The following is a 13,360-nucleotide window of genomic DNA, read 5'->3' as shown; positions in this document are numbered from 1 at the left end:
TAGTCTCAATGGCCCTGTAGGGCCCCTTTACCTACTCCCTGTACTGGGGAGGTGCTCAACTGTTCTGGGACTCCCAGGAGTGTAGGGGTGTTTTCCAGGAAGGCTGGAGTGGACAGGGCCATGGCCTAGGCTGGAGATGGGAAGCTTGAGACTGATGGATATATAGTTTTTCCTCTTACCCTTGGGGGTGGGCAAAAGAGGGGCAAAGGAGGGGTCCAGCAAAAACTAAAGTGAGCCTCCTGGAGGCCCCACACTAACGTCCTTCTGAGGTCATGGCCCTGGCTCTGAGCCTCACCCCCCAGTGGGAAGTAGGTGGCCCTGCCAGGCCTGGAGAGCAGACCCTGTGGCTCAGGGTGTTGATGTCAGCACCGAGTCAGGCTTGGCCACGCGAGGCTCTGGATTCAATTAGCGGCTGCTGAGGGCTCTGGCTTGAGGAGGGAGGTAGTGGTGGGTCACGAGGGTAGTGGGTGGTGGCAATGGGCCCCTTCCTCCTGAGGCGGAGGTGGTGGTGGTGGTGGTGGCGGCGGCGCGGCAGCAGCCCAGGTGGATTTCCTGTAAGCCTGGGTCCTATTAGGGCAGCGGCCATGTCCCCCCTATCCCCCCCCCCCCCCGCACAGTCCCGTCAAAGGGCCCTTTGTGGGCCTGTGGGCTGTTGCCGGAGACAGTGGCTGCTGAGTAAATGTTTTCACTGCAAAAGCAAACCTGGCCTAGAGGGATGGCAGGGGGTGGGGTGGCAGGATCCAGAGAAAGGTATTCAGAGCGTCCCCATCCTGAGAGGACTAAGCCAAGATGCAGCCCCTACTCAGGGCAACAGCACCAACTTCAGGCCAGGGTGTACCCTGGGCAGATGGGAAGGGGCAGCAACCCCCAATCACCAGGTCCTTCCTGCCCCACGCCATGCTGTTTGGTCTTTACTTGTTCTATGCCCAACAGCTCACTTTACAGAAAAACAGTGCTGTGGAGAGCTGAAGCAGCCTGCTCTGGGCAAAAAGGACAGAACCCTAACATCTGCTCCCTGGACTACAGTGGGGTATCCAGCCCAACCCTGCTGCTGGAGGGGGCAGGGCACGGAGTTTACGCAGCACTGTCATGGACGCACACTCACAGGTCCCTCTCAATTCATGCCCAGAAGTAGAGCACCTGAGACAGGTATGCCTGCATGAAATGGCAGAACACGAGCTGCTCTGGCTCTGTCAGTCCCTCTCATTATCCTTCCATGGCACAGGGCCTGGCACATAACGTTCTGGACAACCCTCTTTGGACGGCAGCCTGCCCTTCCACATGGCCTGAATTCCAGTCATCCCTTCCTCCCAGTGAGATGTGCTCCTTTGCAGACACCAATGACAAAAGGACAGAGATGGGAACAGTGACCAAGGCCCTGAGAGAGGATGGAGGAGGAGTTTGTGCTTGACCTATGGTCCCTGCAGCTCTTAAAAGCACATGCTGTTCTGCCCAAACCAAGATGGAAAATCTGTAAAACAGAAGAGAGCAACGGGGACTGGGTGGACACAGCTGCCAACCTCCCCCGCGGCTGTGCCCACAGTCAACGCCCTGTGCGTGTTCTATCTTCACTCAGAGGGGCTCTCGCTTCCAGGGAACCCACTATCTCTAAGAGCAGCCTGGAGGCTGGCATGCATCCTTGGCATCTGCTGGCTTCGTGGGGGCTGGAGATTCCTAGCTCATTGGCCAAGGATGCTGGACTGCCAGGGCAGAGGTCAGGGCTGGGGGACAGGGCGGGACACGGGCCTAGCCTCCCATCTGGGAGTGATTTGACAAATTCCAGTCCTCACTGGTCCTTCCAGGCTATTCTTAACTGCTGTAATTACAGGGTCAGCCTTGGCTAGTGGCACCGTAGGGTCTGGGCATCGTTAACTCTTCCAGGGGCCACATTAGGGCCTGGCAGGGGATGCCCTGCAGGGGAGAGGAGACAGTCACCATCAGCAAGGGTGGAGCCTGAGACACAGGAAGTGGTAGGCAGAACACTTGAAAGCTGATGCCTAGGCCTTTTATGCCTGTAATATCCTGTAGGCCTCTGCTGATGGCTTATAGGGAAGGGCCATCTGGCTGAGAAAGATCTAGAGAACAAGATGCCAGGGCAGCACCAAAACAGAGTGAGAGCATGGGACAATGGTGGCTGTGGAGCCCTGAGGCCCAGAAACTGCTACTCCAGAACAAGGCAGTCCAGCTGAACCCACTTGTGAGCCCCAGGCTAGCATACGCAGGAACGTGGTGACAACCTGCCTCAGCCTCTCGCCTGCCCTGTGGTTTCAAGGAAGGTCTAAAGCTCAGCCAGCTTTGCCTTCCTCATCTGTACAAGGGGCCTTACCAGCATCCCAGGTTCTTATTCCTGGTTAAGAGGACAGGGCAGAGTATCTGTCCTCCTGTCTACTCCCCTCCTTATCCAGGGACGCAGAGCAGGGCTGTTTTGGAGGATCCAAGAAAGACCCTGAAGCCTTCCCCACCTCAACACCTGCTGCTTCTGTATTTGGACAGGCCACTGGCCTTCTGTGACTCAGTTTCCTCAGTTGTGAAATCCAAACAGGAAAGGGATGCACAAGCCAACCAAACCAGGTCCTTTTCTTTGTTCCAGCACTTCCCAATCTCCTGGCCCCAGAGGGCCCTCATGAGTTACAGCTGAGATGGGCAGAGGTTTCAGAACAGAGGCTGCATATGTTCCTGCTTCCACCCCACAGACTTGCCCGGCTAAGTCTCTGAACCTCCTGGAACCTCGGTTTCCTTGCCTGTAAAGCAGATGGGTATGCAGAATGCACTGTGGGCTTCCTGGTGGCTGGCTCCTGAGCAACTGTGAATCAAGGCCATCTCTGCATAGAGCTGATGGGGTAGGCTGAGCCCTACCACAAACAAACTCTCCTCCATACACTTCCAGGGAACAAGAATAGAAGGACAAGGTGCCTTGGACCTCCTGTGCTGCCTGGGCACCAGTCTCATTTGGGGTCAGACCAGACATATGGGGACCAACACATGTCAGGAGCTAAGTGAGCCCTTTATGTAGACCTCAGTAGACTTGAAGCCCACATACACATGCCACAAGCACCTCCAAACCTGTCCGTTTGTCTTCATACCACCTCGTATCCTCCTCTTTAGATATCCTGGGGCCCTTGGCCTCACAAACACATCTACAGCAACATCAGTCTGCACACATATGCTGGTTGCAGCCTTTCCCCAAATGCCAGAACACACTACTCTGAGTCCCATCCCATGAAGCTGCCCAATGACAGGGAGCCACTCTGGGGGGGGGGGGGGGGATGCTAGTGGAGAGTTGGAAACAAGAGTCTAGCTTATTCTGTCTGCCTGGGGCTGCCCCACGCCCCCTGCTGGTGAGGTTAGGGCTCCTGGCAAGGCCAGGGTTCTTTGTTGAAGACCTCAAGGCCCAGCTCAGGCACCTGCTGAATGAAAGCCCTGCCTCTCGGACATGCTAGATCGGCGCCCTCACCAAAGGCACCTGTACACCAGGCCTGGACTCAGAGCATTCTCTGGGCCAATAGCCCCACTCTCCCACCATGCCACAGCTCTTACCTGGGTGAGGTGTCCAGAGTGAGGGAAGACAGGGCACTGGAGAAGACCCGGGTGTCCCAGAGCTTCACTTCCCGCTCGCGCATCTTTGGGGGAGGTCAGAAAGAGGCTTAGAGGAGCCTTACCTCAGCACCATTCCAGGACACCCGGGACCCAGGGCCTGAGAGCACAGTATGGCAGCAGGCACCTGCCCCAGAGCAGCGGGGGAGTCATGCCAAAGAGGGAGAGTTTGGGTTTTCATGTCCTTCCCCTTTAAGAACCCTTAGGTGACAAGGGATAAGAGGCGGTTCCCTCCATGGACTCTGGTCCCTATGGGGCCAACACAGCTCCCAGGGTCAGGCTTAGCTATTGCAAATGGAATCTGCCAGTTTTCCATGGCTGTCAGTCTCCTGGGGCTCTAAGACCCAGCTGCATAGCCAGGCCGTATATGGATAGGCCTGGAACTGGCCATCAGCCCCCCACCTCTCAATGGCTTCACCCCACCCTCTTAGCGCATGGGCCTGAAGGGTCAGACACATGCCCATCTGGCCATGCCCTGCTCATGCTAGAGGAACTACTACCTGGTTGAATCCAGTGGACACGAGGTGCTGCTGGGAACCTGTCCACACCAGCCGGCTCTCTTTGCTGTTCTCATGGGCCTGAGTGTTCTGCAGGAGACAAGAGACAGAGCTAAGCCACCAGGAACCCTGCTGGGGATGAGGATCCCCAGGAGTAGCCTGGAGCTGGGAAGTTCTGCTGTCACCCACTCACCTGAGCACCCACAGAGAGTGGAAGGGAGTAGGTCAATATTTTCCCTGGAGGTTGTGGGTGCACACAGAAAGAAGCAGGAAGATCCCTGCTTCCATTCCTGTGGGCAGCTCTACAGCTAGAGGCGATGAGGCTTCGGCTCAGTCTTGCTTCTCCTGAGAGGGCTGGCAGCAAGGCCTGGCTTAGCACATTGGCAGGTACCCACAGAAGGCACTTGGTCGGGGGTCTCCAGCTCTGGACTTTGACAACTAAGAGTTATGTGACCCTGAGGACCCCTCTTGGAACTTATTTTTCTTGCTTGTAAGCAGGACTCAAGAAGCCTGTGCCACTCATTCCCTGGAACCACAGCAAGGATGGACTAGGAGTCCACGTGGAAGGGCGGGGTCTCTGCCAGGCAAAGCACCATGCAAATCCTGGGATTAGGAGGGCTGCTGCCCGTGGGCAGGAGGGAGGGCCTGAGCCAAGCTCTAGGGGACGTCTTGGGAGGGCAAAACAGTGCCCTTTGTGACTCTCTGTGGTCCTGAAGCTGCCAGCAGGAAGACCTAAGTCCTCCAAGAAGGAAAAGGAAGTTCACATCCCAGGCAGTGGCCCTGTCCCTCTAGGCCCTGGCAGGGGGGAGCTGACGGGGCCAGAGGAAATGCAAACAGCTCCCTCCCAGTCACCCTGGCCCCTGGAGCCTGAGACAAGGACCCTGTTACCAAAAATAGCTTATCCCAACTGTGGCCAGCCTCCTCCGAACTTCCCACGATCTCCTTGGGAATCAATGAGGGAGGGAAGCAGCCTCCAGAAGCTGGCCCAGGGCCCCCTCCCCAGCACACAGGGGCCGCCCCTAGCGTGGGAGACCGCTGGAAACACTCCACTGTGTCCTTCAAGGGGCTTTTCTCACTATTCCCTTCTCACTCAGCCACAGTGGCACGGGAAATCAGGACTAGTGCCTGAGAACCAGGGCCCCACATGTCTCTCTATGTAACAGGGGCTGTGGGGTCAGAACTAGGGTCAGGTCATTAGCAAGGCCTACCTCTCACACTCTAGAGAGGGTCGGAGGTGTCACAAGGGCTCTTGTACCTCAAGGTACAAATACTCTTGTAAAAGGCGAAAGGTTTATACGATCTGAAGAGCAACCAGAGTATACAAATACTCTTGTGTAAGTGGCAGACCAGATGCCTTCTAACTGGTCTGCACTTCATTCATTCATCCACTCATTCATTCCACTTAGTAAACATATGAGGCTTCCCCTAGGCCAGGAGCCAACAGTGGGGCTGGATGATTCTCAGATTACCAAGAATATGCTCATTGTTCATTCATTTGTTCTCAATGTGAGTATTCAAGCTCACACAATGCTGGGCACCTAGAGCCCTGGCAAATGAGGCAGACAAGGTCCCCAAACGCATGGAATACATACATCAGGAGGCTGACTGGACTAACTAACTATAGCACTGTGGTTATAGGTTACTCTAAGTGCCACAGAAAAGCAGTCAGACTGCCTGGGGGAAAGCCAGCCCTGCCCTCATCACCACATCCCACGACAAGTTATGCAGCATCTCTGGGCCTCAGTTTCCTTATCCATAAAAACATCATCACAGGAACTCTTCTGGCTGACTGCCACACAGAATAGGTGTTAACACTAACTGCTTAGCACTGTACCTGGTGCCTATCAATTGTGTATGGTTTTGTTGTTGCTATTAAGACAAGGACTCGGGCTGGGAATATGGCCTAGTGGCAAGAGTGCTTGCCTCGTATACATGAAGTCCTGGGTTCGATTCCCCAGCACCACATATATAGGAAATGGCCAGAAGTGGCGTTGTGGCTCAAGTGGCAGAGGGCTAGCCTTGAGCAAAAAAAAGAAGCCAGGGACAGTGCTCAGGCCTGAATCCAAGGCCCCCAACTGGCCAAATAAATAAATAAATAATTCATATACAGAAAATATAGAAAACAACAAAGCAAAAAAAAAAAAAAGACAAGGACTCACTCTCTGGCTGATGTCATACTTGCCATCTTTCTATCTGAGACTCCTAATTGCTGGGATTACAGGCATGTACTACCACATTTGCTAAGCTGCATTTAAAAAAAATGCTTTACAAAAAAATTTAAAAAAAATAAAAAACAAAAAAATGCTTTACAGGGGCTGGGAATATGGTCTACTGGTGGAGTGCTTGCTTAGCATGAATAAAGCCCTGGGTTTGATTCCTCAGCACCACATAAACAGATAAGGGCGGAAGTGGAGCTGTGGTTCAAGTGGTAGAGTGCTAGCCTTGAGCAAAAATTTGAAGCCAGGGACAGTGCTCAAGCACTGAGTTCAAGCCCCAGACTGGCAAAAAAAAATGCTTTACAAGACGATAACAGGGTCTGGACAGAGGCTACCTAAAATCATCGTAAGGTCCTATTTGAGCCAGAATAGGAGCATCAGCAAGACACTAGTTCTGCATATGGAGGGTAGGCGATGATTGAAAGCAGAGGCTGGGGCTGGGAGAGTACCAGGGAAGACACTTCAACTGTGAGCACAACCAGCACTCTGTCCAGAGGCCACAGGAAGGCTTACACTAGAGATTCCACCCTACCCTCGCCCTGCCTCACTCTAGCCCTAGATCACCAGGGGAGGGGGGGCATAGTGCCGCGGAATAATTTTCAGTTTCCAAACTGGACAGTTACTCACTGATTTCGGTGATCCCTAGGGAGGATGATCCCTACTTTCAATTCCCCCAGTTCTCCAACTTCTGGGTTCTGGGAAGGTATTCTGCTGACTCCCGGCTCTACCACAAGAGGTCCATGGGGAACATATTGGAGCCAGGCTGAGTGTTTCCCACTCAGAGGCAAGAAAGGTGCCAGCCAGCCAGCGCTGCTGGAAATGGCCTTTGTCCCCCTAGGTGACAGATCATCCTGCTCATGAGGTCCCAAGAAGGACTTGCTGCCCCTCAGTCCCCTGACCACACCTGGTCTAGGGAAGAGAAGAGGAGGGGTTGTGGCCAGGCAGCACCAACCCTGCTTGGGGGGGGGGGGGGGGTTGGGGGTGCATACTCAGCATTCCAGCTGCTGTGCAGCCAAATCCCTTCTCCATTACCATGGTAACACTTCCTGTGTAGGGTGTGGCTGCTCTTGGGGCAGCCCTGAACTCTTCTTGGGGAGAGGGGAACTTCTCTAGGAGAAACACCTCCCACTACCCACCCCCTCTCATCCAGACTCAATACTGAGTTGCACCCCCAGGCTAGGCTCTGCCCCAGGGTTGAGGGGATGGTGTTCACATGGCACTGGCTCCTCTATCCAAGAAAGAGATGAAAGAGTTGGTCTCAGCTCCCTCTTGTCCCTGACTGAGGCCCTGCCTCCCAGCCCAGCTCCCATTATCTCCCAGCTACCTGGACTAGCCATGGCTCAAGCCTTTACCTACCTCCATGCTAAGCTCTTTCTAGGTGAAGGGCAGCAGAGTGGGGCTAGGGGAACAGACACATCCCAGCAGTGCACTTTGTGACCTTCAGTGCCCTGGCCTGGACTATAGAAAGAACCAAGAGTCGGGAAGGGTGATCAGGGTGAGAGGAAGTCACACAAGCTAAGTGCTGGGACAAAATGAATAGCTATAAATGTAATCGAAAAACAAAATCAGAAGCAGAGCAAGATGATGCTTGTCAGTATCCCAGTGACTCAGGAGATGGCTTGAGCCTGGGCAACATAGCAAGACTCCATCTCAAAGATAAATAAAAATAGAGTGGCCAAAGGCAAGACCCAAAAGACAGTGGAAGGAAGAGTCCCCTCTCCATGAGTGGATTCCAGGCTTTGGGGACAGGGAGGCTGGGGTGAGATGAGACCCAGAGAGGATGGCACAGCCTTCCTCCCTAGTTACTAGGTAAGAAGGGGGACCACAGAGAGGGCACGCTCAGAGGCCTCTCCCCAAGCCGGCCCCTCAGCTCACACTACCCTGGCCGCCAGCAGCGGTTTTCCTAATAGAAGCCAGGTGTGGGCCAGATGCCCTTGGCGGAAGTGGGGGGCAGGGCTGGCGGAGGGCAGCATTCCAGGCCCAGTGCAGCCCCCACTGCTCAGCACAGTTCAGCAGCAGGGCCAAGCATTGGCACTGTCCCAGCAGCTGGGGGAGCCGCCCACGCTCTTCCCAGGTCTCCTGCCCAAGCCCCCCTCCAGGGGCTCCTCCAGACCCAGACCCAAGCTGTGCCTGCACTCTTCAAGAGCTGGGAGCCCCCTGGCCGGCAGCCACTCCTGTTCCACCTCGGCCTCAATAACCGCCCACCCCTGTGAGAACAGGATGAAGGCGGAGGAAGGCTGGGAGGACCCCACCAAGGAGGGGGAGAGGAAGAAAACACGCAGGGAGCTGGCCCAATCTGAGGCCCAGTGAGCATGAATGCAGATGCCCATGTATTGCCCACATACCGAGGCAGGGAGGCCAGTGACTTAGAGGTCAAAGAAAGCTACCAGGTAAAATGTCAAACTGCCTGCTTGGCTCAATTTACCTGCCAGACACTCTCAGTTCAACTGGACTGAGTGCAGTAACTGACCATATTGTGTTAGCCATTAAGGTGTGCTGTTCCTTGTGGATAGGATTCTGAGGGTGAAATGGGGGGCAGCCCCACACAAAGAATGCCATATTTGGGCTAGAAAATTTTACTATTTGTGTGTATGTGTGTTTGCACGCGCATGCATGTGCTGGTATTGGAGCTTGAACTCAGGACTTCAAGCTCAAATCTGGATTTTCCACTCAAGGCTGGTATTCTATCACTTGAAGCACACCTCAATTTCTGACTTTTCGCTGGTTAATTGGAGATAAGAGTTTCTCAGACATTGCTGCATGAGCTGGCTTCAAACCTCAATCCTTAGATCTCAGCTTCCCGAGTAGCAAGGATTACAGGCATGAGCCACTAGAGCCTGGCTCTTAGATAACTTTACCCTTGACCCCTTGTAGTGAATCAGTCCTGGAAATGGGAAGAGGGATGGGCCTGGATCTTTGTTGGGGAGCTCCTCCCAGAGTTGGCAGCAGAACCCTACACTTCACCTCCCTGGGGGAAGAAACGTCAGTTTCTAGAAAGTTCTTTTGAGAAATATAAATCCACTGATAGATTTTATTGCTTAAAACCCTCTATTGGTGTTACAGCTCAAGGACTAGGTCCTTCACATGGTCTGTTTCCCCTCTGTGCCTCTTTGGTAATAAGCTCAGGCCATCTATGTGTGTCTCCTGGTGAAATTCGGAACTCAGCTCCAAGGCCAGTTGCTCAGTGAAGTGCTAAACCCTCCCAGCAATCACAGGGCAGGGCTACGTGTCTTGGCTTATCAGCTGCTGCCTATGTGGCTTTTGTTGGAAGAAAGACTGACTCCCCAGCAGCTCTGTGCTTGCTGCAGGAACCCTAGGTCCGAGTTTCCTTGTTTGAACCGCTGCACATACTCTGCACCTGGTACACAGGCCCAACCACCCACAGCCCCTGGCTCTCAGTTCAACTGGACTGAGTGCAGTAACTGACCATATTGTGGTAGCCATTAAGGTGTGCTGTTCCTTGTGGATAGCATTCTGAGGTGAAATGGGGGGCAGCCCCACAAAAAGAATGCCATATTTGGGCTAGATAAATTTTACTATTTGTGTGTGTGCGCATGCACGCGCGTGCTGGTATTGGAGCTTGAACTCAGGACTTCAAGCTCAAATCTGGATTTTCCACTCAAGGCCGCTGGCAGACCTGCCCACCCCAGGGTCCACTGTAAGACCTGAGGGGCACGGAGGATGGCAGGAATCTCTCTGCTTCTCTGCAGCTGGTCTCTGCTGACCATGCCAGGCAGGGAGAGTGGGGTCTCAGAGAGGGGGAGGAATCTGGAATCTCAAATTACGTTCTTGAAGCCAGAGGATGCCTCTATCAACAAGCCCCATGGGCCGCTTGGCTGCACCGCACCCTGTGATCAAAGCTATAACCTCCCAGGACCCAGAACTCACGCCCCCAGAAAAATCTTCCAGCGGGAGCATCACCAAGAGCAGCAGCCCGCCTCCCAGGGGCCATGCCAGGAGCCCGAGTCTGCCCCTCCTTCCCTCCCTATGCTGGAACCACAGCGTCCTCACCCTGCACACTGCCTTCCATGTACCCTGCCTCCCACACAACTTACCTGAGAGGCCTTAGCACTTGCTCTGGGGTCAAAGATCCGCAGCTGCTTGTCCTGAAAAAGCACAGAAGGAAACAGAGAGCAGACATTTAGGGCCAGAGGATCCTTGGGGCCAGCCTGTCTCCCTGACCCCAGGTCCTGATTGGCTCATACCCCAGTATGCAAGGAGTCACCGTGCACCAGGAGACCCTCCCCCAACTAAGTTCCTCCTTATACCAAGGCATGTCTTCTTCCTATATAGTTACTCAGAAGACTACAGGAAGAGACAAAAGTTCACCTCCTTGTGCATACAGAGTGTGCTAAGCACATCACACACACTCACTTGCTCCTCATCTTTCCAACAGCCTTATGAAGCGATACTATCAGCATGACTCCTCCTTGGCAGGTGCCAGTGGCTCATGCCTGTAATCCTAGCTACTCAAGGGGCTTAAGACTGTGGTTTGAAGCCAGCCCAGCAAGTAAAGTCTGTGAGATCCCTATCGCCACTAAATACAAAATAAGCTGGAAGTGGAGCTGTGGCTCAAGTGGCTAGCTTTGAGCAAAAGAAGCTCAGGGACAGCACCCAGGATCTGAGTTCAAGCCCAAGACCAGCACCAAAAACAAACAAACAAACAGAATGACCCATATGACCCCTCCATATACAGAGAAATAGAGGTTGCTGGCCACACCTGTCTGTCTAGCCCTGTGCTTGGCCCAGCCTGGCTCATGTGATGACATCATTTTTGCACTTCCAAAACTGTAAACTAGAAAGCCTAACTGACACTCCTTAACCATCCTCTTAGCAGTTACTAACCATATTACCCCAGGGCCAAGATGGAAACAGATAAACAGGGCGGGGAGGGGTGGCGGGCGGCATGGGGAACTGTACTGAAATAAAATGTCCATACCTTTACCCAGGTCCTTAAAGTTGTGGACCGTTGTGGAATAATGTATGTGGGTGTGTACACAGTATATAAAGTGCATAAAGAACTGGACAGAGGGGATGGGAATGTGGCTTGTGGTAGAGTGCTTGCCTTGCATGCATGAAGTCCTGGGTTTGATTCCTCAGCACCACATAAATAGAAAAAGCCAGAAGTGGCACTGAGGCTCAAGTGGCAGAGCTAGCCTTGAGCAAAAAGGAAGCCAGGAAAAGTGCTCAGGCCCTGAGTTCAAGGCCCAGAACTGGCAAAAAAAGAAAAGAACTGGCCAAAGCCAGATACCAGCATCTCACACCTGTGATCCTAGCTACTCAGGAGGCTGAGATATGACCATGTTTTAAAACAAGCCTGTGTAGAGAAATCTGAGTTGTTGTTTTTTCTCTAATTACCCAGAAAAAGTATGGCTCAAGTGGTAGAGCTCCAGCCTTGAGCCAAAAAAGGAAGAATGTGAGACCCTGAGTTGAAGCCCTGGTACAAGGCTCAAAATAAAAAAGAACTGGGGCAGAAGCACTACACCTGGGGAGCAGGGGGAGAGGGGTAGGAAAAAGACAACCTGGGCACAGACAGGTCAGGGCAGAGTCTGTGTCCACTATTTATAGGCTTGGCCATAATTGGTGGCAATAAACTGTTACATACAAAAAGGAAGTTTCAGAATAACATGGCATGGTGTGAATCTACTGTGGTCAAAATAAACAAAAATCTCTATTTATGTGACCATGTTCTTGTACATTTTGGGAGTTTGCTGAGCAAGGAGAAAGGTACTGACCAGCATAGGCCAAGGTGTAAATGCTGGGTATGAGGGGTGGGGAGTGTGGCTGACTAGAATTTCTTTTCATAGCATGAACATCACAGATTCTATTTTCATGTTTTGGAAAATAACAATTGGACTTTGAATTAAAAACATTACTGTTGCCAGATGCTAGTGGTTCACACCTATAATTCCAACTACTCAGGAGGCTGAGATCTAAGGATCGTGGTTGGAAGCCAGCCTGGGCAGGAAAGTCTGTGAGACTCTTATCTCCAATTAACTAATCAAAAACTGAAAGTGGCGCTGTGGCTCAAGTGGTAGAGCACTAGCCTTGAGCAAAAGAAGTTCAGGGACAGTGCCCAGGTCCTGAGTTCAAGCCCCAAGACTGGCTGAAAAAATAAAACAAAAACCCAAAATCATGACTGCTTATATCAGCACCAGAAATTCTTAGTTATAAATCACACAAAATATATATCAACAAATATGAGGGAAACTACAGAATTCTGATAAAGGAAATCAAAGAAAACTTGCCATTAGTGGCTCACACCTGTAATCCTAGGTATTCAGGAGGGTGAGATCTAAGGATCACAGGTTGAAGTCAACCTGAGCAGGAAAAGTCCAAGAGACTCTTTATCTCCGGTTAATCACAAAAAGCCAGAAATGGAACTATAGCTCAAGTGGCAGTGTGCCAGCCTTAAGCAAAAGAGCTCAGGGACAGTGCCCAGGCACTGAGTTCAAGCCCTAGTTCTGGCTGGCACACACGCATGTACATATGGCACACACACACACACACACACACACACACATCAAAGAAGATCTAAATAAATAGATAAACTTAAAGTTGCTGTGATAACAGTTGTGTCTAATTTGTTCTATGGATACCATACAATCCTAATCAAAATTCCAGCAAGTTAACTTGTGAATACTGACAATCTGACTCTAAAGCTTAGATGAAGAAGCCAAGCATGGTGGTTCATATTTGTAATCATAGCATTTGGGAGGCCAAGTCAGGAGAATCAGAAGTTCTAGGCCAGCCTGGGATCCAGTAAGATCTTGAGGGGAGGAGGGAACAAATAACCCAGAATAATTAACACAAAATTGAAGGAGCATAAAACCAGAGGACTAATACACCCAATTTTACAAAAAATGCCACAGTAATCCAGGAGGTGGTGGTGTTGGCAAAAATAAAAATAAATTAATTAAATAAATAAATAAAAAATTAAGTGATAACAAGAGCAAGAAAGCCAAGTAAGAATGAGAGCCCTGAATTCAAGTCCTAGTACTGGCACAGAGAGACAGAGACAGAGACAGAGACACAGAGGGAAGTTTCATTTAG

General features: G+C 52.0%; 1 protein-coding gene across 2 annotated transcripts in view; it reads right to left on the bottom strand.

The window, feature by feature from the left end:
• The window catches only part of Coro7 (coronin 7), a 51,116-nt gene that overhangs the window by 25,497 nt on the left and 12,259 nt on the right, over positions 1-13,360 (bottom strand). For both annotated transcript variants that reach the window (XM_048332500.1, XM_048332499.1), the window contains exons 7-9: positions 10,363-10,413; positions 4,095-4,181; positions 3,538-3,620 (exon numbers count right to left, since the gene is read on the bottom strand). In XM_048332500.1, the coding sequence (XP_048188457.1) occupies positions 3,538-3,620; positions 4,095-4,181; positions 10,363-10,413 (221 nt within the window). The remainder of the gene's footprint in view (positions 1-3,537; positions 3,621-4,094; positions 4,182-10,362; positions 10,414-13,360) is intronic.

Source organism: Perognathus longimembris, chromosome 23 (assembly GCF_023159225.1).
Source record: "Perognathus longimembris pacificus isolate PPM17 chromosome 23, ASM2315922v1, whole genome shotgun sequence".
NCBI classification, from domain to species: domain Eukaryota; kingdom Metazoa; phylum Chordata; class Mammalia; order Rodentia; family Heteromyidae; genus Perognathus; species Perognathus longimembris.
Note: the sequence above shows the minus strand (reverse complement) of the source record. Positions and strands in the feature narration are given on the sequence as shown.